Source organism: Moschus berezovskii, chromosome 6 (genome assembly GCF_049115385.1).
Source record: "Moschus berezovskii isolate FMDL1 chromosome 6, NW_MosBer_1.0, whole genome shotgun sequence".
Lineage (NCBI taxonomy): Eukaryota > Metazoa > Chordata > Mammalia > Artiodactyla > Moschidae > Moschus > Moschus berezovskii.
Genome location: NC_142465.1, coordinates 118,162,617 through 118,180,860, shown reverse-complemented (window position 1 = coordinate 118,180,860; position 18,244 = coordinate 118,162,617). Strand labels below are relative to the sequence as shown.

Sequence of the window (18,244 nt, the reverse complement as noted above, 5' to 3'; positions counted from 1 at the left end):
TGCAAAGTGGGAGTCACCGCAGCGCGACCTGCAGATGCAGAGGCAGGGCTCAGGCAGGCGGGCGGGGCCTTCATTTCAGCCCAGGCGTCAAACCAGGGCCCATCCTCTGGGCAGCTCCTTGGCGGAGTTCAGCGCAGTGCCTGTTCTCCTGTAGACAGCAGCTGCCTTTCTGAAAGGTGTTATCATTTCCAAAAGCCATATAAAAACATCGAGGACCAGATTTTTATATATGCTGGAAAGCTCCAGCTTACTCGGTCTTCGCTTCTAATATTGGAAGTACCACTCACAGAAGACAAAGGAACCAGGAGGGAAAGAAAAGCCGCTCCCGTCCCTTTCCTGAACTCTGAGCGTTGAAAGAGGGTGCCTGAGGACAGAGTTCATCATTGCCCTGGGAAAGCAAACCATGGCAAAAGTACTCCCGGAGCAGGGAAATCTCCAAAAAAAGCCACAGCAGAAGCGCGGCCCTTCCCTCTTGTTGGGGATGAGTCCACAGCGCGGGGCGTGAGTGGGGGGGTGGCCGCAGGTTTCGGGGGACCGGGCTGTGACACTGTGTCCCGGTTCCAGGACCCGTACGCCGCCTTCTTTAAGATGGACACTGACAGGGACGGCATCCTCACCATGCACGACCTCCACCGCCTGCTGCAGCACCTGCTCTTCAACCTGAAGGACGAGGAGTTCGAGCGCCTCCTGGGCCTTCTCGGCCTGAGGCTCAGCATCACGTTAAACTTCCGGGAGTTCCGGAACCTGTGCGAGGAGCGGTCGTTCAGTATGGATGATGTCGCGCCCCAGAGACTGCTCAGGTAAGAGGCCAGCGTGGGGCGGTGTCCACACGGGCTCCACACAGTGCCAAGGGCCGGGGCTGGGGGCGGGGCGGCTGCCGCCCCCAACCTGTTCACTCTGTCTTTTCCTTAGTTGAAGAAAAGCCACTCTCAGGATCACACGCTCAGTGTAGAAAGACTAGAAAATGCAGACAGGTGAGAAGATACACTTGATCTGAGCACCCGTGAGCATCTTTTTTTTTTTTTTGTACTTCACTGTGCGTCATCCCAGTCTTGTTAATTTACACGTAAATATACACGCGTACTTGTACGTTCTTGTTGTCATGAACCCAGGGCCAGATAGATAGGCGTGTCGCTCAGCCTTCCAAGACCTCTGGGTGCACCGCATGCAGAGGGCGGTGCTGGGTGCTTGTCAGGAGAACACGTGGACTTCCTCCAGGCCTGAGTCCTTAACTTGGGCAGTAAGCCTGGCCTGGAGAACCTCACAGCACCTTGTGGTAATTGGTAGAAACTGAGTGTCATCTCTGTATTTTTTCCACGTACAGAAATCCACCCACGTATTTGCGTATTTGTCTCTTTAACACCCTGGGGTCAGCAGTGCCAGCCACTCTGGGAGATGCGAGGACCCCTTCCAGCCCTTTCACAGGCAGAACTCCCCGCCCCCACCCCTGTTCACCCCACGCCAGCCTCACTCAAGCAGGAGAATCTCTGCGTCCAGCTGGGGCCGTGACTTGTTCGTCTCCTCAGCATCGCTCAGTAAAGGCACCTGTGCCTTGAAGCAGTGACGGGCCTCCCATCTTACCTGGGATGTGTCACAGTCTCCTCCCCCACTGAGATCTGTTGACAGGCATGGATGAAGGAGACATTCAGCTCCTCCCTTACCAATTATTACAAGTACAAAATCAATATTTTTTTAAATGTTACCCTCCACTTTGCTGGCTCAGGGCTGCCCTTGGTACTCAGTGGTTCAGCCCAGTAGTGACATTCACTGGGCCCTTCTGCCCTTAAGGCACCTCCAGCCCCAGGGGCTGCGGACAAGTGCCCACCCCCAGACAAGGGCACTCCCCAGGAGGGGAGCCCCTGGAAGCCCCTGTCACCGGGGCTTGTGCCTCTTGTGCAGGCTGCAGAGGCCGCTGACCTTGCCCTTTAATTTTCCCTGCGGAACTCTCTGGTTTTATTTTGTCTCTACTTAAAAAGCTGGCAAGGAAGAAAAGCGCTGTAGTCTCTTTCTAAGTGAAGCGATCATGGAACACATGAGTTGGACACCTGCTTCCAATTGCTCCAGTTGTGAGGAGCTTTAATATGAGACTTGATTGCTTAACATTCAAACAAAGCAAGAAAATATCCTTCAGAAAGAACTTTCTGGAGAACGTATGCAGAACGGGTATGGAAAGTTTCAACCACAAAGTGCAGTCTTCCCATCCACGTGATTCGGCCGTCTTAGCTGTGTTATTTGTTCATCCTTCCCACGTTTTCCGAGGGTCTGCTGTGAGCTTGGCGTCACCCCAGGACTCGGTGGTGCAAAGGTGGATGAGATGAACACTCTCTGTGAGGGGCTCGGGACAGAACTGGGACAACAAAAACACAGGAATGCAAGGATATGTGAAGTGCCACAGGGAGGGGAGAGACCAGGCCTGCTTGAGGTGAACAGGAAAAGTAGCACATTTCAGTTGGATCGTGAGATGTGAGGAGGCGTTTGTCCGGTGCGCGTTACCGGACTGTGGTTCAGAGCCGAGGACAGCATTTGCAGAACCGCAGAGCGGGGAGTGTGGAGCACACTCAGGGACCAGGCGGAGGGTGCGGGCACAGAGTGGCATGCACACTGGGAGAGGAGGCCTGAGGTTGCAGGAGGGCCGGGTGAGAAGGGGCTTGAGCGCCAGGCTTGGTCTGCAGGCCGGGGAGGATTCTCTGCCGTGGCGTGTCGGAGGGCGTGTTGTGCCATGCCGACATCCTTCAGCAGCCGCAAGGTAGAGGATGGATGCAGAGGCTGCATCCAGGAAGACCAGCTTGGGCCCGAAGGGTCTGGTGTAGTCCGAGCTCTGAGACACAACCAAGGCATTGCTTTAGAAAGCCAAGCCTTCCCATGGCTGGGGCCCGAACCTGTGCATCGTGAAGATGTATCTTTTCATACGCTACAACCCTTCAAGGAGGCATGGCTACCTGAGTCTGCAGATAAACTGGGGTCTCGAGAGTTTCTGACTGGTCCAGAAGGACCCAGGTGATGGGCAGTGGACAGAGATTGGAACTCAGGGTGCCTGTGGGGAGGGGCCACCTCCTCTGTGTGGAGAGTTGGTCTCTTGCACCCCCCAGTCTCACTGTTCTCCACTAGCCAAACCTGGACACCTTCCCTTTTTAGAAGCCATTGCACCCTCTCACTTGGACCCCTGTGCATTCTGGGCCTTCACTTTCCACCTGCATCATCAAAATGCAACACTTTTGAAAACTTTGAAGGTTCATAACTTTGTTGAAGACAGAAAGACCATCTTGTTTGCTTCATAACTGCACAGCATTTTCATTTTTAGATGTGTAAATACCAGTTAGAGTGATTAGTCCAATGACCTGGTTCATTTACATCGTCTGTTCCCTTGATTAAAGCACACGGGCCTTGTCCATTTATCTGCTGACAGCCCACACCAAGTTCCTTTTGGTGCATGTACATCGTCAAAGATGAAAGAACGCTGTCAAGTGTCTTCTTAGCAAAACTAGACGGTCAGCTTCTTGTCACAAAATACTGTATGACCCAGTCCTTCCTGATGAATGAGTGACTGACTGAAAACAGCTTTCCTCGCTGTTCTTAGATGTGAATCCCTCGCTCACTCATCAGGAGATTAGGCTTCTGTGGTCCAGTTCACCGACATCTTCTGGTTCATCTAATCACTGTGAGACATCTTGTGATCTCGGTCTTCTTCCCTTTGCCATCTGGGCATGAAGGAAGAATTCTCAGTTCTCTACTGTGCTCAGTGAAAGCTAATGGAAGACCAGGATGGGGTCCCTGGTGTCTTTTATACCTTTCTGAAAGATGCTGTTACACTTAGGGCAGTGCGATCAGAAAACTGAGGGGTACTGTGGCAGTGGTGATGCATTTCAATATGATATCATCCTGCTGGGAGACTCTGTGTGTGTTTGTTTTCCTGTTATTATTTAGTCTCCTTTTTCTTTTTGGCATAACTGGAAACAGTGAGTGAAAACAATTGCATGTTTCCTAGAATAATGAGACAGCTCTAGTGTCATTAAATCAGGCTCACAGAGACCCCGCGATCTGTCCTGTTCTAAGAGGGCTCCGTGTGCCCATGCGGTAATTGCAAGATAAAAGGAGCTTTATTTCATAAAGAAAATAAATGCCCTTTTTGTGTTTCTAAATGTCATGAATGCCACTTTCTATTTTCTGGATCATACACATTTGCTATTTCTTCTTTAAATATTTAATGGAATTCACCTATGAAGTCATTCCGTCTTAGAGTTTCCTTTTCAGAAGAATTTTAGCTGTAAATCCAATTAATAGTTATAGGGTTTCTGTTACTTCTTGACTGAGTTTTAATGATTTGTGTCTTTTAAAATATTGGTCGATTTTGTCTAACCTGTTCAATTCATGAGAATAAAGTTGATCACAGTACTTCCTTACTGTTCTTTCAATGGCTGTGGGGTCTTTAGTGATTTCCCTGCTTTCATTTTTTGGTATTGGTAGTAGATGTCTTCTCTCCTTTTTCATTGACCCATTTAGCTGAAGGTTTTATTAATTTTATTGGTATTTTCAAAGAACAAGCTTTATGTTTCATTCCTTTTTCTCTGTTGTTTTTCTGTATAATTTCATTAATTTCTCTTCTTTAATACTTTCTCTTCCTTCTTGCTTTAAGTACGCAGTTGATCCTTGAACAACACAGGGGTCACAGGAGCTGATCCACCCCCCCAGTCAAAAATCTGTGTAGAGCTTTTGACTCCCCTAAACTTAACTACTAATAGATGACTGCTGACTAGACAACTCACAAATAACATAAAAGTTAATTAACACGCAGATTATATATGTATTATATACTGTATTCTTACAATAAAGCAAGCTAGAGAAAAGATAATAATGTTAAGAAAATCATGAGTGAGTGAGTGAGTGAAAGTCGCTCAGTGGTGTCCCACTCTTTACGACCCCAAGGACTATACAGTCCTTGGAATTCTCCAGGCCAGAATGCTGGAGTGGGCATCCTTCCCCTTCTCCCGGGGATCTTCCCAACCCAGGGGTTGGACCCGTAAAGGAGAGAAGATGCATTTACAGGACAGTGTTTATCAGTGCTGTGGGTTCCCATTGTCTGTTGCAGGATGAATCATCTGCCGGTACCCATGTCTGTGTTGTCTCATATGATACAAAGCACGTGGGCGGCAGACATGCTGGTGTCGACTCTACACCTCAGAGATGGAAAGATAATGTGAAAAAGAAGTTCATGTTTACTTAGAGGTATAACAATTCATGCATGGATAGCAAGCAGCAATATGACTGCCTTAATGGAGCTTAGTGTAACTGATACAATTGCTACCTGGTAGCCTAGCCTGGAAAAGGCAATGGCACCCCACGCCAGTACTCTTGCCTGGAAAATCCCATGGACGGAGGAGCCTGGTAGGCTGCAGTCCATGGGGTCGCAAAGAGTCGGACACGACTGAGCGACTTCACTTTCTTCACTTTCATGCCTTGGAGAAGGAAATGGCAACCCACTCCAGTGTTCTTGCCTGGAGAATCCCAGGAACAGGGAAGCCTGGTGGGCTGCCGTCTATGGGGTCGCACAGGGTCGGACACGACTGAAGCGACTTAGCAGCAGCAGCAGCGTAGCCTACATAGTAATGAATTAATCATTGTAAAATCTTTATGGCATACAGCGCGTCTGTGCATGCATGCTCAGTCATGTCCAACTCTTTGCCACCCCAGAGACTTTAGCCCACCCACCTCCTCTGTCCATGGAATTTTCTAGGCAAGAATACTGGAGTGGGTTGCCATTTCCTCCTCCAGGGGATCTTTCCGAGCTGGGGATCAAATTCGTGTCTCCTGTGTCTCCTGCATTGGCAGGTGGATTCTTAACCACTGAGCCACCTGCAAAGCCATGACATACAATATTACAATCATATTCAGAATGCAGTATTGGAATCATTGTTACTCTAAAAATAAAAAACCCTTACCTGTGATGACAGACTAATATTCAGTTTCTCCAATATGAGGGGGTGTGGCAAGAGAGGGAGAGACATACTACATGGTAATGTAATTCTTTGAAAGTAAAGTTATAAATCAGGAAGAAAATTAAGGCATTAATTTTATATTATTACCTTATGCCTATGTAAGGATAGACTAGTGTCTACAAATATTTTATGCATTTATGACATACCTTTTTCTTAAATTTTTTCAACATTTCTAGGCTGTGTGGCTCATCTGTGAGTTTTTTCAAGTTATCACAAATCCCCCCAAAATTTTCCAATGTATTAATTGAAAAGATTGGCATATAAGTTGACTTGTGCAGTCCAAACTTGTGTGGGGCAAAGGTCAACTGGAGTTTGAACTGCATTTTTATTTTCTTAAGCTGAAAACTCAGATTTTTTATTTGAACTATTTCTTAATGCTGTCAGTTTTCTCATAGGCATTGATTGAGCTGCATTTCACAAATTTGGACACGTTGTAGTTTTTATTTTTACTCAGTTCAAAATATTTTTTAATTTCCCTTTAGACTGTTTATTGAAACCATGGATTTATTTAGAAGGATGTTTTTTCCGCCAAATGTTTCTGTGGTTTCCAACTATTTGTTATTGATTTATAATCTAATTCCATTAAGTTTAGATATGTATGTATGATTTGTATGATTTTAATTATTCTGAATTTGTTAAGGTTCATTTTATAACCCTAGAAAGGGTCTGTCTTGGTGAATGTGCTATGCTTAGTCGCTCACTCGTGTCTGAATCTTCGCGACCCCTCAAGACTGTATCCCGCCAGGCTTCTCTTCCATGGGGATACTCCAGGCAAGAATACTGTAGTGGGTTGCCATGCCCTCCTCCAGGGGATCTTCCCAACCCAGGCATGGAACCCCGGTCTCCTGCCTTGCAGGCAGACTCTTTATCCCACGTATACTTGAAAATAATGTGTATTTGGCAGTTGCTGGGTGGAGTGTTCTGTGAATGTCAGTTGTATCAAGTTGGTTATAGTGTTCAGACCCTTGCTTAGTTTCCATTAGTTCTGCCAGTTACCAAGAGGGGAGTGCTGACGTCTCCAACAATAATTTTGCATTTGTCTATTTCTTCCATTTTTAATCCATTCATGCTTCATGTATTTCAGAACACTGAGAAAAATGTCTGCTTATATTCATCATTTCTGCTTCTCTTCTTTTATTTCTGAGGTTCCAATTTTCTCTCTGCTGTCATTTTCCTTCCCCTGAAGAATTTCCATTAGCTTGTCTACTGGAGACAAATTATCTTCGTTTTCCTTTGTTGATAATATCTTTATTGTTCTTTCATTCCTAACAGTTTTTTTTTCCTGAATATAAAATTATAAGTTGACAATTGTTCTGTTAAAGCACTTGAAAACTGTTCCATTGTCTTTTGGCCCCTCCAGTCTGTGAGGAAGAGTCTGCAGTCATTCAAATGGTCTTCTCTCTGTGGTGGTTTAGTCACTGAGTCGTGTCCGACTCTTGTGACCCCACGGACGGCAGCCCGCCAGACTCCTCTGTCCACGTAGTTTCCGAAGCAAGGGTACTGGAGTGGGTTGCCATTTCCTTCTCCAGGGGATCTTCCCAACCCAGGGATCAAACTCGAGTCTCCTGCATTGTGGGCAGATTCTTTACCAACTGAGCCATCAGGGAAGCCCTCTATAAATGTGTCATTTTTCTTAAGTTGTTCTCAGGATTTTTTCTTTATCTTTAGTTATCAGTAGTTTTAGTATGAGGGCTGCCCAGGTGGCCTAGTGGTAAAGAACCCACCTGCCAACGCAGCAGACGTAAGAGACGTGGGTTCGATCCCTGGGTGGGGAAGATCCCCTGGAGGAGGACGTGGAGTGTTTGAGCATGCTTTTCCTTGAGTTTATCTTTTTTGAGGTTTGCTGAACTTCCTGAATCTGCAGATTTATGCTTCTCCAGCAAATGTGAGCAGGTTTCCGCTGTTATTCCTGAAAGTTCAGGCTGTTTTCAGGACCAATCTTTGTCTGTTGTCCTTTCAGGGCTCTGGTGACCTGGATGTTGGAGCTTCTGCTTTTGCGTCTGTGTATCCTAGTCCCTGGACAGGCTCTTTTTTTCCCTCTGTTGATCAGATCAGATTATTTCTAGTCATCTATTTTCAAGTTCACTGGCTCTGTCACTGATGGCTCTGTCATCTTCGTTGAGCCAATCCAGTGAAAATTTTTTTTCAGTTGTTGAACTTTTCAGTTCTAAAGTTTCCACTGGGTTCTTTTAGTGGGTTTTTTTTTTTTTTAACTGCTATTTCTTTGCTCAGAACTTATGTCTTTCCATTTATTTTAAGAATGTGTACTCTTACCTCGTGATTATAGTAGCTGCTTTAAAATATGGTATTTTCAACATCTAGGTCATCTTGGAGTTGGTGCTTGTTTGTCTTTTATCTTGAAAATTGTTGGCATTTTCCTGGTCCTTCGTGTACCGAGCGATTTTGGACTGTACTGTGGATATCTTTAATGTTCTGTTGTGGCACACTGTCCCTGTTAAGATCCCTGGTAGTGTGCTGGTTGACTGATTTTCAAAGCAGGCAGCCAGTCCAGTTAGTTTCAGAGTGCACGTCCTGACCTGCCCCTGTGGTTTCAGTGTCAGTTTATTTTTCAGAGCCGTTGCAGCTCTATCAGGCCAGCCCATGAAGGCAGCTCCCAGGAGCCAGTCCTAACTACACTTAATCAGGTTCTCAGCGCTTTCACTGGGCTGCTTTGGGTTAGTTTCACATGTGCACACATCGGAGAGTGTGCACACATCAGAGCGTGTGCACCTGGGACTTCCTTCATGCGTCTGAGCTTCCCTTTCTCTAGCTCTCTCCTCTCTGTGATTTCTTCCCACCCTCTCCAGCAGTCAGCAGCCCACGTTTTTGGTCTTGTGGTTGGAGAATCTTAGGTGTTAGTCTTTCTGCGCTGTTGAGTGCTTCTCATGACTGGGTCCACCAGCAGGGCAGCATGGTGAAAGAGAAAAGGAGAGAGGTAATAGCGTGGATTTCTCCAACCCCCCTCCTCGATTACAGGGACCCCTTTCACCCTCCCCTCGGGTTCGAGAGAAGAATTTCAATTTGGGGTACCTACTTGGCCAGTACCATTGCTTGGCATAGAAGTGCGGTTTTGTAACTGGGCTTGCTTCCCTTGTGGCTCAGCCGGTAAAGAATCCGCTGGCAACGTGGGAGACCTGGGTTCCATCCCTGGGTTGGGAACATCCCCTGGAGAAGGGAAAGGCTCCCCACTCCAGTATTCTGGCCTGGACAATTCCATGGACTATATAGTCCATGGGGTTGCAAACAGTCGGACACGACTGAACGAATTCCACTTTCTCTTGCCTCAGATCAGGCATGGAACAGTAAAAAGTGACAAGAAAGGGGAGGATTCCCTCATATCCTCTGTACTTCAGGGGCTTGCCTTCCTAGTTCTTTGGTCAGAAAAACAGGCTTTCTTTTGAGGCTTTTTCTGTGTACATCCAATACACAACTCCACAACTAGAACTGTCTTTCAGTTCAGTTCAGTTCAGTTCAGTTCCATCGCTCAGTCGTGTCCGACTCTCTGCGACCCCATGAATCACAGCACGCCAGGCCTCCCTGTCCATCACCAACTCGCGGAGTTCACTCAAACCCACCTCCATCGAGTCGGTGATGTCATCCAGCCATCTCATTCTCTGTCGTCCCCTTCTCCTCCTGCCCCCAGTCCCTCCCAGCATCAGAGTCTTTTCCAGTGAGTCAACTCGTCGCATTAGGTGGCCAAAGTATTGGAGTTTCACCTTTAGCATCATGCTTCCAATGAACACCCAGGACTGATCTCCTTTAGGATGGACTGGTTGGATCTCCTTGCAGTCCAAGGGACTCTCAAGAATCTTCTCCAACACCACAGTTCAAAAGCATCAATTCTTCGGCGAACTGGCTTTAAGCAGCCCTTAAACTGGAAATAGGGAGGGAAAAAAAAAGCTGTGAAACTCACCACCGTGTAAGTCAGTCTTCAAGTTTTGATCCCCCACCAGTATCCTATTACTTACTTTTGGGTGTCCTCAGAGAGTTGCTTTCTGTGTTTTGTCCAGAGTTGTAATCAGTGGGAGAGAGAAGGTGAAGTAGGCGTGCCTGCTCCATTCCCCCGGGACGTGTCAGGGCTCTGGCCCTGCCTGGAACGTTGACCCCCAGGATCGCGCAGCACCGTCGCATCACTCAGGCCTCGGGGAGCCACTCCCTGGCCTTCTTGGGCTGAAGCACCCCGGCCCAGCCTGGCCCCGCCTTCTCAGTCACATTGAGTATCTGCAGTTACCCGATTCACTTTTTCCCTGTGTTTGCTATACGTCCCCGCCGTCAGAGCGTGAGCTCCTTGTGGATGTGGGTTCTGTCTGCCTCGCTCGTCACTGTGTTTGTAAGACCTCGGGCAGCAGATGGGAAGAGTTGGTGACTGGTGAACTGGTTGATAGGAAGGCTAGATCTTCCTGTCAAGATCTAAAAGGGCAGGCCATAGGAGAGGAAAAGGCCATGGAAAAACCTTCCGATCTCTCCAGAGGAGACAAGGACATAAAACGGGACAGATGAGAAATGAGTGGGAAATCCGTAGGAGTGCGTGGTTTGAACATGAGTCACTAAGAAAAATAATCAAGCCTCATCGCCCCATAAAGAAATCAGGGTGTTTTGGATGTGTGTTTAAACAGTGAGATCATTTTGGTAGCGAGTTGACTTTGCAGAGACAGAACTGGCCTCTCAGGACCTCCATCCTTTTGGGGGGAAGTCCAGGTCAGCCTGCTGGGGTCAGGTGAAGTCTAACAGTGATGGCAGGGGACTGTGTGTCATTAGGACCTACAGTCCTTTAAACAGTAGTTGTGAAAATGCAATGTAACCCACCCAACCTTCCAAAACCTTAGTGGTAAAGTAGCATTGCAAGGAGATCAAATTAGTTAATCCTAAAGGAAATCAACCCTGAATATTCACTGGAAGAACTGATGCTGAAGCTGAAGCTCCAATACTTTGGCCACCTGATGTGAAGAGTGGACTAATTGGAAAAGACCCTGAATGCTGGGAAGGACTGAAGGCAGGAGGAGAAGGGGGCAGAAGAGGATGAGATGTTTAGATAGTATCACCGACTCAATGGATATGACTCTAGGAGATAATGGAGGACAGAGGAGCCTGGTGTGCTGCCGTCCATGGGGTCGCAAATGGTTAGTGACCGAACAGCAACATAAACCAAGTAGCAATAGGGGATTAGACTGGCTGATCTTTGGATCCCTTTCCATCCTTGAAATTCTATGATTCTGTGAAGTCCGGTAGGCAGTTGGAGAGAGATGGAACAGGGAAGCAGGTGAGGTTGCCGTGCCAGTGGCACAGAGGTGTGGACAAACAGCACTAGGCAGTGGCTGGGGCAAGAGCAGGGACGGCTTCTCAGAAGGGTAGATGAGCTTTGCGGGGAAGGAGCGAGAAGGATCGGGGGCAGGTGGAGAGGGAGAGGCACTCGCCGGGGGCACATGTTTGCCAGGTGGTGGGTGTTCCAACACATGCTGTGATTTAAAGAGCTGCGTCGCGAAGGGGCCGAGAGAGGGGAGACGGTTAACAGCGTCACGTGTTAGTCAACCAAGGCTCCCAGGCGAGGCGATGTAGGAGTACCTGGTGGATATAAGACTTTGGGTGGCCAGTGGAGGGTGGGTCTCAGTCAAGGGAGGGGTGCCAGCCATAGTTCACCTGTGTACCCACAAGCTGGCATCTGCCAGAAGAGGAATGAAAGTGGGCCCAACCTCACGTGGCCCATGTCAGCAGGAGGAGGGAGAAGATGCCACCCAGCCACAGCGGGTCCTCTGCCCCTGCCCGCTGAGCGGGGGCAAGAACTCTTGTCTGCCAATCCACAGGGAGTCAAAGTCTATGTAATTCACCAAAGAAGTGCTGCTCTGAATAAGACCCTTTCCGAGTGACTCAGAGGTCAACAGCCCAGTGTGGGCTTCTGGGGTAATGAGGGCCACCGTGTTCTCAGTGACCTGTAGGTACAGAGTGCTGTCATCAGGGAACCTGGGGGCGGTCCCGGACAGCTGAGACTAGCAGCAGAGTTTCTCAGAGGGATTTAAAGGAGAAGCCTTGTAAAGAGCAAATGATCACTGCTTAATTTGTTGGCTCCAGTGCCATGCCCTGCTGTCTGCGATTTTGTGTGTGTGTGTGTTTAGTTATATTTTTATATTTTGGTTGCAAGGGAGGGCTTCCCTTATAGCTCAGTGGGTAAAGAATCTGCCTGCAATGCAGGAGACCTGGGTTTGATTCCTGGGTCAGGAAGATCCCCTGGAGAAAGAAATGGCAACCCACTCCAGTGTTCTTGCCTGGAGAATCCCATGGACAGAGGAGCCTGGAAGGTTCCCAGTCCATGGGGCCGCAAGAATCGGAGACGACGTAGCTACTAAACTGTTACCATTACCATTTTTGGCTGCACTGGGTCTTCACTGCTGTGTGCAGGCTTTCTCCAGTTGCGGCGAGCAGGTGGCTCCTCTCTAGTTGTGATGTGTAGGCTTCTCTTGTTGAGGAGCACGGGCCCTAGGCACACAGGCTTTGGTAGTTACAGCATGCGGGCTCAGTGGTTGTGGCTTGTGGACTTAGTTGCCGGGAAGATGTGGAGTCTTCTTGGACCGGGGATTGAACCCATGACCGTCTTTATCGGCAGGCAGACTCAACCACTGGGCCACCAGGGAAGTCTTCTGCTGTCTGCTCTAAATGTAGGACGGGAGCGGGATGTCCCAGGAGAACTTCCCCTGGAGACGGCGGCTGCAGGCCTCACTCGTCCCAACCTTGGACAGGGCTGGGCACTCCAGTGGTGCTGGCACAACTGAGCTCGTTGAAGTGAGATACAAATGTTAAGCGAAAAGATCCTCCATGCATAAAACCACGATGGCCCTCACCTCTGTGAGCTGAATTGCCTAATGGGTCCTTTCCTCTGAGGACTGACGTTAGAGGAGCTGCCAAAGCTGTAGCTTCAGCTGGAATGAAAATGATGAGAAAGGCTCGCCTCCAGCCTGAGAGGGCCCCGAGCTGAGGGGCCAGGATTCCCGGAACTGGCTGTGTGATTTCGGCAGGCTGTTTCACCTCTCCAAAGCCCAGCGTCCCCCTTTGCAAAGTAGGGTGACGATGCCAACATTGCTGGGAAATCCCAGACTCCGTGTGGCAAGTGACCGGCAGCTGCAGCCCGACTTGAGCTCGTGGGGGTCATGGTTACCCCAGAAACCACGTCCGCCCCACCCAGCAGCTTATACAGAGCCGCAGAGCTGCATGGATCACATAAACCTTTGCTGCATTTTTTTTCTTTAGATTTCTTTCCTCACAAGCAGCTCACCTGCTGGAACATGAATTATACTTCTCTCAAAAGGTGACCTGGGGGATTTCTCTGGTTAAGACTCCACACTTCCAGTGCAGGGGGCATGGTTTCCATTCCTGGGTCAGGAAGATCCCCTAGAGAAGGAAATAGCAACCCACTCCAGTGTTCTTACTTGGGAAATCCCATGGACAGAGGAGCCTGGCGGGCTACAGTCCACGGGGTCACAAAGAGTCGGACGGGATTGAGCAACTGAACGATGACAACAGAGGCCTAAGCCCCTGCGTGTTGCACGAGACGACCAAAAAACAACAAAATCAGGGGCAACGTGGTCCTTTATTGCTGTCCTCTTCCTGGTTTTCCAGGCTCCTTTGGGGAGGAATTCCTGTGAAGGTCCCTGTGGGGGCTTGCTCAGTCACCCTCAGGCAAGACACCCCAATCACTCACGTGCCCGTGAGTGACCAAGGATCCGAGCAGGGCGACTGCAGAGTCAGAAGTGGCAAAAGGTTTCATAGGATCTGCTCCCCAAGTTTGTTGTAGTGAGTGGAAGAATCCAGGGCACCCCAAATTCCTTCAGTCACAGTCTTCACTGCGCTCCATGGTGCCCTAACCGCAATCCTTTTTGAAAGTGTCTTTGGCGCCCACCGTTCTGTGAGTAAATGGAATTTTGATCACTTTGTATTCCACAGACTCAACCTTTGAGCATGAGCTGAGACCGAGTCTGTCGGGCATGCTCCCCTAGGGTTCCCTGTTTGCTTTGGTCTGAGTTATCACACCCACTTGTACATTCAGAAATAAAAGTTTTTGGTTGTTTTCATCCAAAGACAGTGTTGTGCTATGTTTTTTTAATCCCCCTGGGAATAAACGAACCCTTTTTGTTTTGTGAACCGCTGGAAAATTTGAACAGCATTTATCTGGAATTAAGCAAGGACTCCTAACTAAATTTAAGATTTCCCTAACGTGAAGCTAGGGAAGTAAGACTGTATTTTAAGAATTAAGTTAGACCAGATGTGAAATAGCAGACTTTTATAGTACCTTTGTCACGAATGGGAGTAAGGGAACCCTTTGGGAGATTAATGAGTCTTTTAAATTGAAACAGAATTATTTATAATTTTTTTTTTCCTTTTAAGACCAAAACAGAAGGTTGCAGATTCAGAACTAGCTTGTGAACAGGCGCATCAGTACCTTGTCACCAAAGCAAAAACCAGATGGTCAGACTTGTCTAAGGTGAGAAAGCGATTGTTTCCTTAAAAGGGAAGGGCAGCTATTTCAGTGTTCCAAGGTCATTGGGATGATGGAGCTGTTTTGATCCAGTCACTGAGATGGGAAGCAACTTTTTATACCAAAGTAGTGCCTCCTTTGATTCTTAAAATACTTCTTCAAAATAAACTCTCACATTCAAGGTCAATTTGGTCTTCAGGAAAAAAAAGTGATTTTAGGAGTTACATGGACTGAAATTCCTGGCTTTATCTCAGGTTTGATATGAATTAAAAATGTAAATGAAGCCATGTAAGATGCTATCATATTTCTTTTTGCACAGTTATAAAGTGATTCATGGGGTCACAAAGAGTCGGACACGACTGAGCGACTGAACTGAACTGAAAGTGTTAGTCACTCAGTTTTGTCTGACTCTTTGTGACCCCATGGAGTGTAGCCCGCCAGGCTCCTCTGTCCATGGAATTCTCCAGGCAAGAATACTGGAGTGGGTAACCATTCCCTTCTCCAGGAGATCTTCCCAACCCAGGGATTAAACCTGGGTCTCCTGCATTGCAGGTGGATTCTTTACCGTCTGAGCCACCAGGGAAGCCCCCACAGTTATAAACATGCATTTAAAGAGCTATTTCTTCCTTTCCCACCAAAGTTATGAAAAGCACATTTTCACAGTGAGCGTGAAATGCAGTGGCGTGAATTGTGGTTACAGTGTCAAGATGGACGCACCCTCTAACAATGACAGACGTACCTGCAAGACAGTGGATCTGAAACGCAAGCCTGGGCCGCCCTGAAGCTAACACTGTGATGTCACTGTTTCTCAATGCAACAGGGACCCAGTAGCTTCACTTTTAAAAGTATTTGTAAACTGCCTTATAGGAATCAGTTCAGTTCAGTTCAGTCGCTCAGTCGTGTCCGACTCTCTGCGACCCCGTGAATCACAGCACGCCAGGCCTCCCTGTCCATCGCCAACTCCCGGAGTTCACTCAAACTCATGTCCACAGAGTTGGTGATGCCATCCAGCCATCTCATTCTCTGTCGTCCCCTTCTCCTCCCGCCCCCAACCTTTCCCAGCATCAGTCTTTTCCAGTGAGTCAACTCGTCACATGAGGTGGCCAAAGTATTGCAGTTTCAGCTTTAGCATCAGTCCTTCCAATGAACACCCAGGATTGATCTCCTTTAGAATGGACTGGTTGGATCTCCTTGCAGTACAAGGAATACTTTCACACTATTCTGAAGAACATCTCCACTTTGTTTCACGTGGTCATTTCCTTTCTGTGTTCTCTCTCTCGGCCTGTGTCCAGCGTGAAGGCCTGCTTTAAGCACCCAGACCACCTCTTCCTTGGTCCCCATCCTCATCGCATGGACTCTGCCAGCCGGGGCCAGCAAATCATGCGGACCGAGGCTGGACTGGCCTTACAGTAGTCCCCTGGGCCGAGGAGCGCAGGGCGTGATCTCGGCTGCACATGGTGGGCACACAGGGCCCATACCCCGGCAGGGAGAGGGCAGAGCTAACACCGTCAGCCACGTGCCCCCCCCGTTCCTGCTTCTCTCCGACCTTCAAACCCCCTCAGGCTGGACCAACTCAGGAAAACAGCCCCTTCTCCCCAGGCTGCCTCTCCTCGTGGTTGCTCTGCCCTCCTTCCCTTGTGGGAGCAGCCGCCTCTCCGGCCTGCTCTGTGCGCTGCTCCCTGTGGGGCCAGGGACTCCCGAGGGCCACCTCCAGGGACCTTCGCCGCTTATTCCAACCCTGCCTTGACATCGTACAAACTGAGTGCCTGGGGGGTGTGCCTGCTCCCTCCTGGCAGAGCTCACGGACCAGGGGAAGGGACAGTCAAGGAGCAAAGGCAGGTTATTAACAAGGCAGGCGGACGCTGAGAGGAGCGGGTTGCTAGGAACGGCCGGAGGCTGGGGCGGTCTTTACTTCTGCCTTGTTCTGTCCACCCTCCCTGAAACACCTCCACCTCAGCTCCCTGACACCCTGCAGGCCCCCCTAACTCCTAGCCCAGCTTCCCAGCTGGTTAACCTCCTCCCTGTCCTAGCCCTTTTGCTCCACCTTGATTCCATGGCCTCTCTTAGCTGCCTTCATCCTTGACGCTGGGCAGAGCCCCAAACTATGTGTGGAGGAGCCGTGGGGACCCCAGAGCTCTGGGATGCTAAGCCAGCGGCCCCTGGTGTCTCCCCATGGAAACCTCTTGCATCTCTCCTAGAACTGAGCCTGGTGGGAGTGGGGCAGGGAGGGGACATGGAGTATTACGGAGGAAGAGGGATTTCAGGGGCCCGGAAGGGTGTGGGGTGCGGGCAGGAGGTGCTTTGTCCAGAACCGATTTCTGGGTCCCCTCACTGGCCCCGCAGGACTCAATAGCCCGGCACGTGCAGACCGCCCGTCCCTCTCTCGGTTTATCTTGAGTGCCGCACTGAAGGGATTAGTTCTGAATTCTAAGCCAGCAGAAAGTAAAGCCCAGAAACAAGATATGCCGTATTCCCACCAGACCGCCTGGTGATGACGCACGGGCTCTCACGGGCGCTCACATCCGCACCCTTCACTGCCTGGCCCCGGCATTTAGAGATGGTGAAGGTGTCTCCCTTCTGCTGTGTTTCTGTTGGGAATTCGCGAAACAGGACCTGCTAACATCCCAAGGGGCGTATTCTCCAGTAAAACTGCACTTGAACAAGGGTTCGGCATTTAGTCATCTTGTGACCTTCATATATAGGGTCAGGTAGCCCGCCAGGCTCCTCTGTCCATGGGATTCTCCAGGCGGAATACTGGAGTGGGCTGCTATGCCCTCCTCCAGGGGATCTTCCCGACTCAGGGATCATACCTGTGTCTCTTACTTCTCTCCTGCATTGGCAGGCGGGTTCTTTACCACTAGCACCACCTGGGGAGCCACAAGGTCATGGGGCCCCCCATTCCTGCCATGCACCCATGCACCACTGGGGACGCCTTCCGCTGGATCCTCAGAAACACAGAGGCATCGTCCCCTCTGGGGGCAGCTTAATATGCTCATGTCTGTTGAAGTATTTTTGGAAAATAAGGTCATTGGTTTCTTTAGCAAATATTATCATGAGCTGACTATGCCCTGTTAGCGAAATCGCTCAGTCGTGTCTGACTCTTTGTGACCCCAATGGTCTGTAGCCCCCCAGGCTCCTCTGTCCATGGGATTTTCCAGACAAGCGTACTGGAGTGGGTTGCCATGCCCTTCCTCCAGGGGATCTTCCCAATCCAGATATCAAACCCAGGTCTCCTGCGTTGTAGGCAGACACTTTACCATCTGAGCCACCAGGAAAGTCCTTGTGGCAAGGTACTAAAGATACAGTGACCAAAAATAAGGTGAAATAAAGACATATCTCTGCCCCAAGAACTCTAAGGAATGGCACGGATTACCGTGGCAATGGTGCGCATACAAGGGGTGCCCGCGAAGAGGCCACTAGCAGAAAGATGAGCAGGTGTTGGACGGGCGGGCAGGGGAGGTGAGGATGTCAGGCCTGCAGCTGAACCGAGGCAGGGGCTTTGCGGGGCTGGCCAGCACAGTGGGGACTGCAAATAGTTCAGCACAGATGGGGCAGGCCTCGGCTCAGACCAGGTGGTTTTCAGTGCGAGGCAGTGGATGGATCACAACAGGCTGCACATGCTGTTGCTTTTTTAAAAAACTGTGGTAGAGGCTTCCCCGGTGGCTCAGTGGTAAAGAACGTGCCTGCCGACACAGCAGACATGGGTCTCATCCCCGATCCGGGAAGATCCCACCTGCCACAGGGCGGCTAAGCCCGTGAGCCACAGCTACTGAGCCTGTGCTCGAGA

The 18,244-nt window shown here is 49.4% G+C and overlaps 1 protein-coding gene across 1 annotated transcript in view; it reads left to right on the top strand.

Annotated features, from left to right (window-relative positions):
• The window catches only part of EFCAB6 (EF-hand calcium binding domain 6), a 225,018-nt gene that overhangs the window by 135,639 nt on the left and 71,135 nt on the right, over positions 1-18,244 (top strand). Inside the window, exons 18-19 of the mRNA XM_055396088.2 lie at positions 565-800; positions 14,367-14,463. Coding sequence (XP_055252063.2) covers positions 565-800; positions 14,367-14,463 — 333 coding nt within the window. The remainder of the gene's footprint in view (positions 1-564; positions 801-14,366; positions 14,464-18,244) is intronic.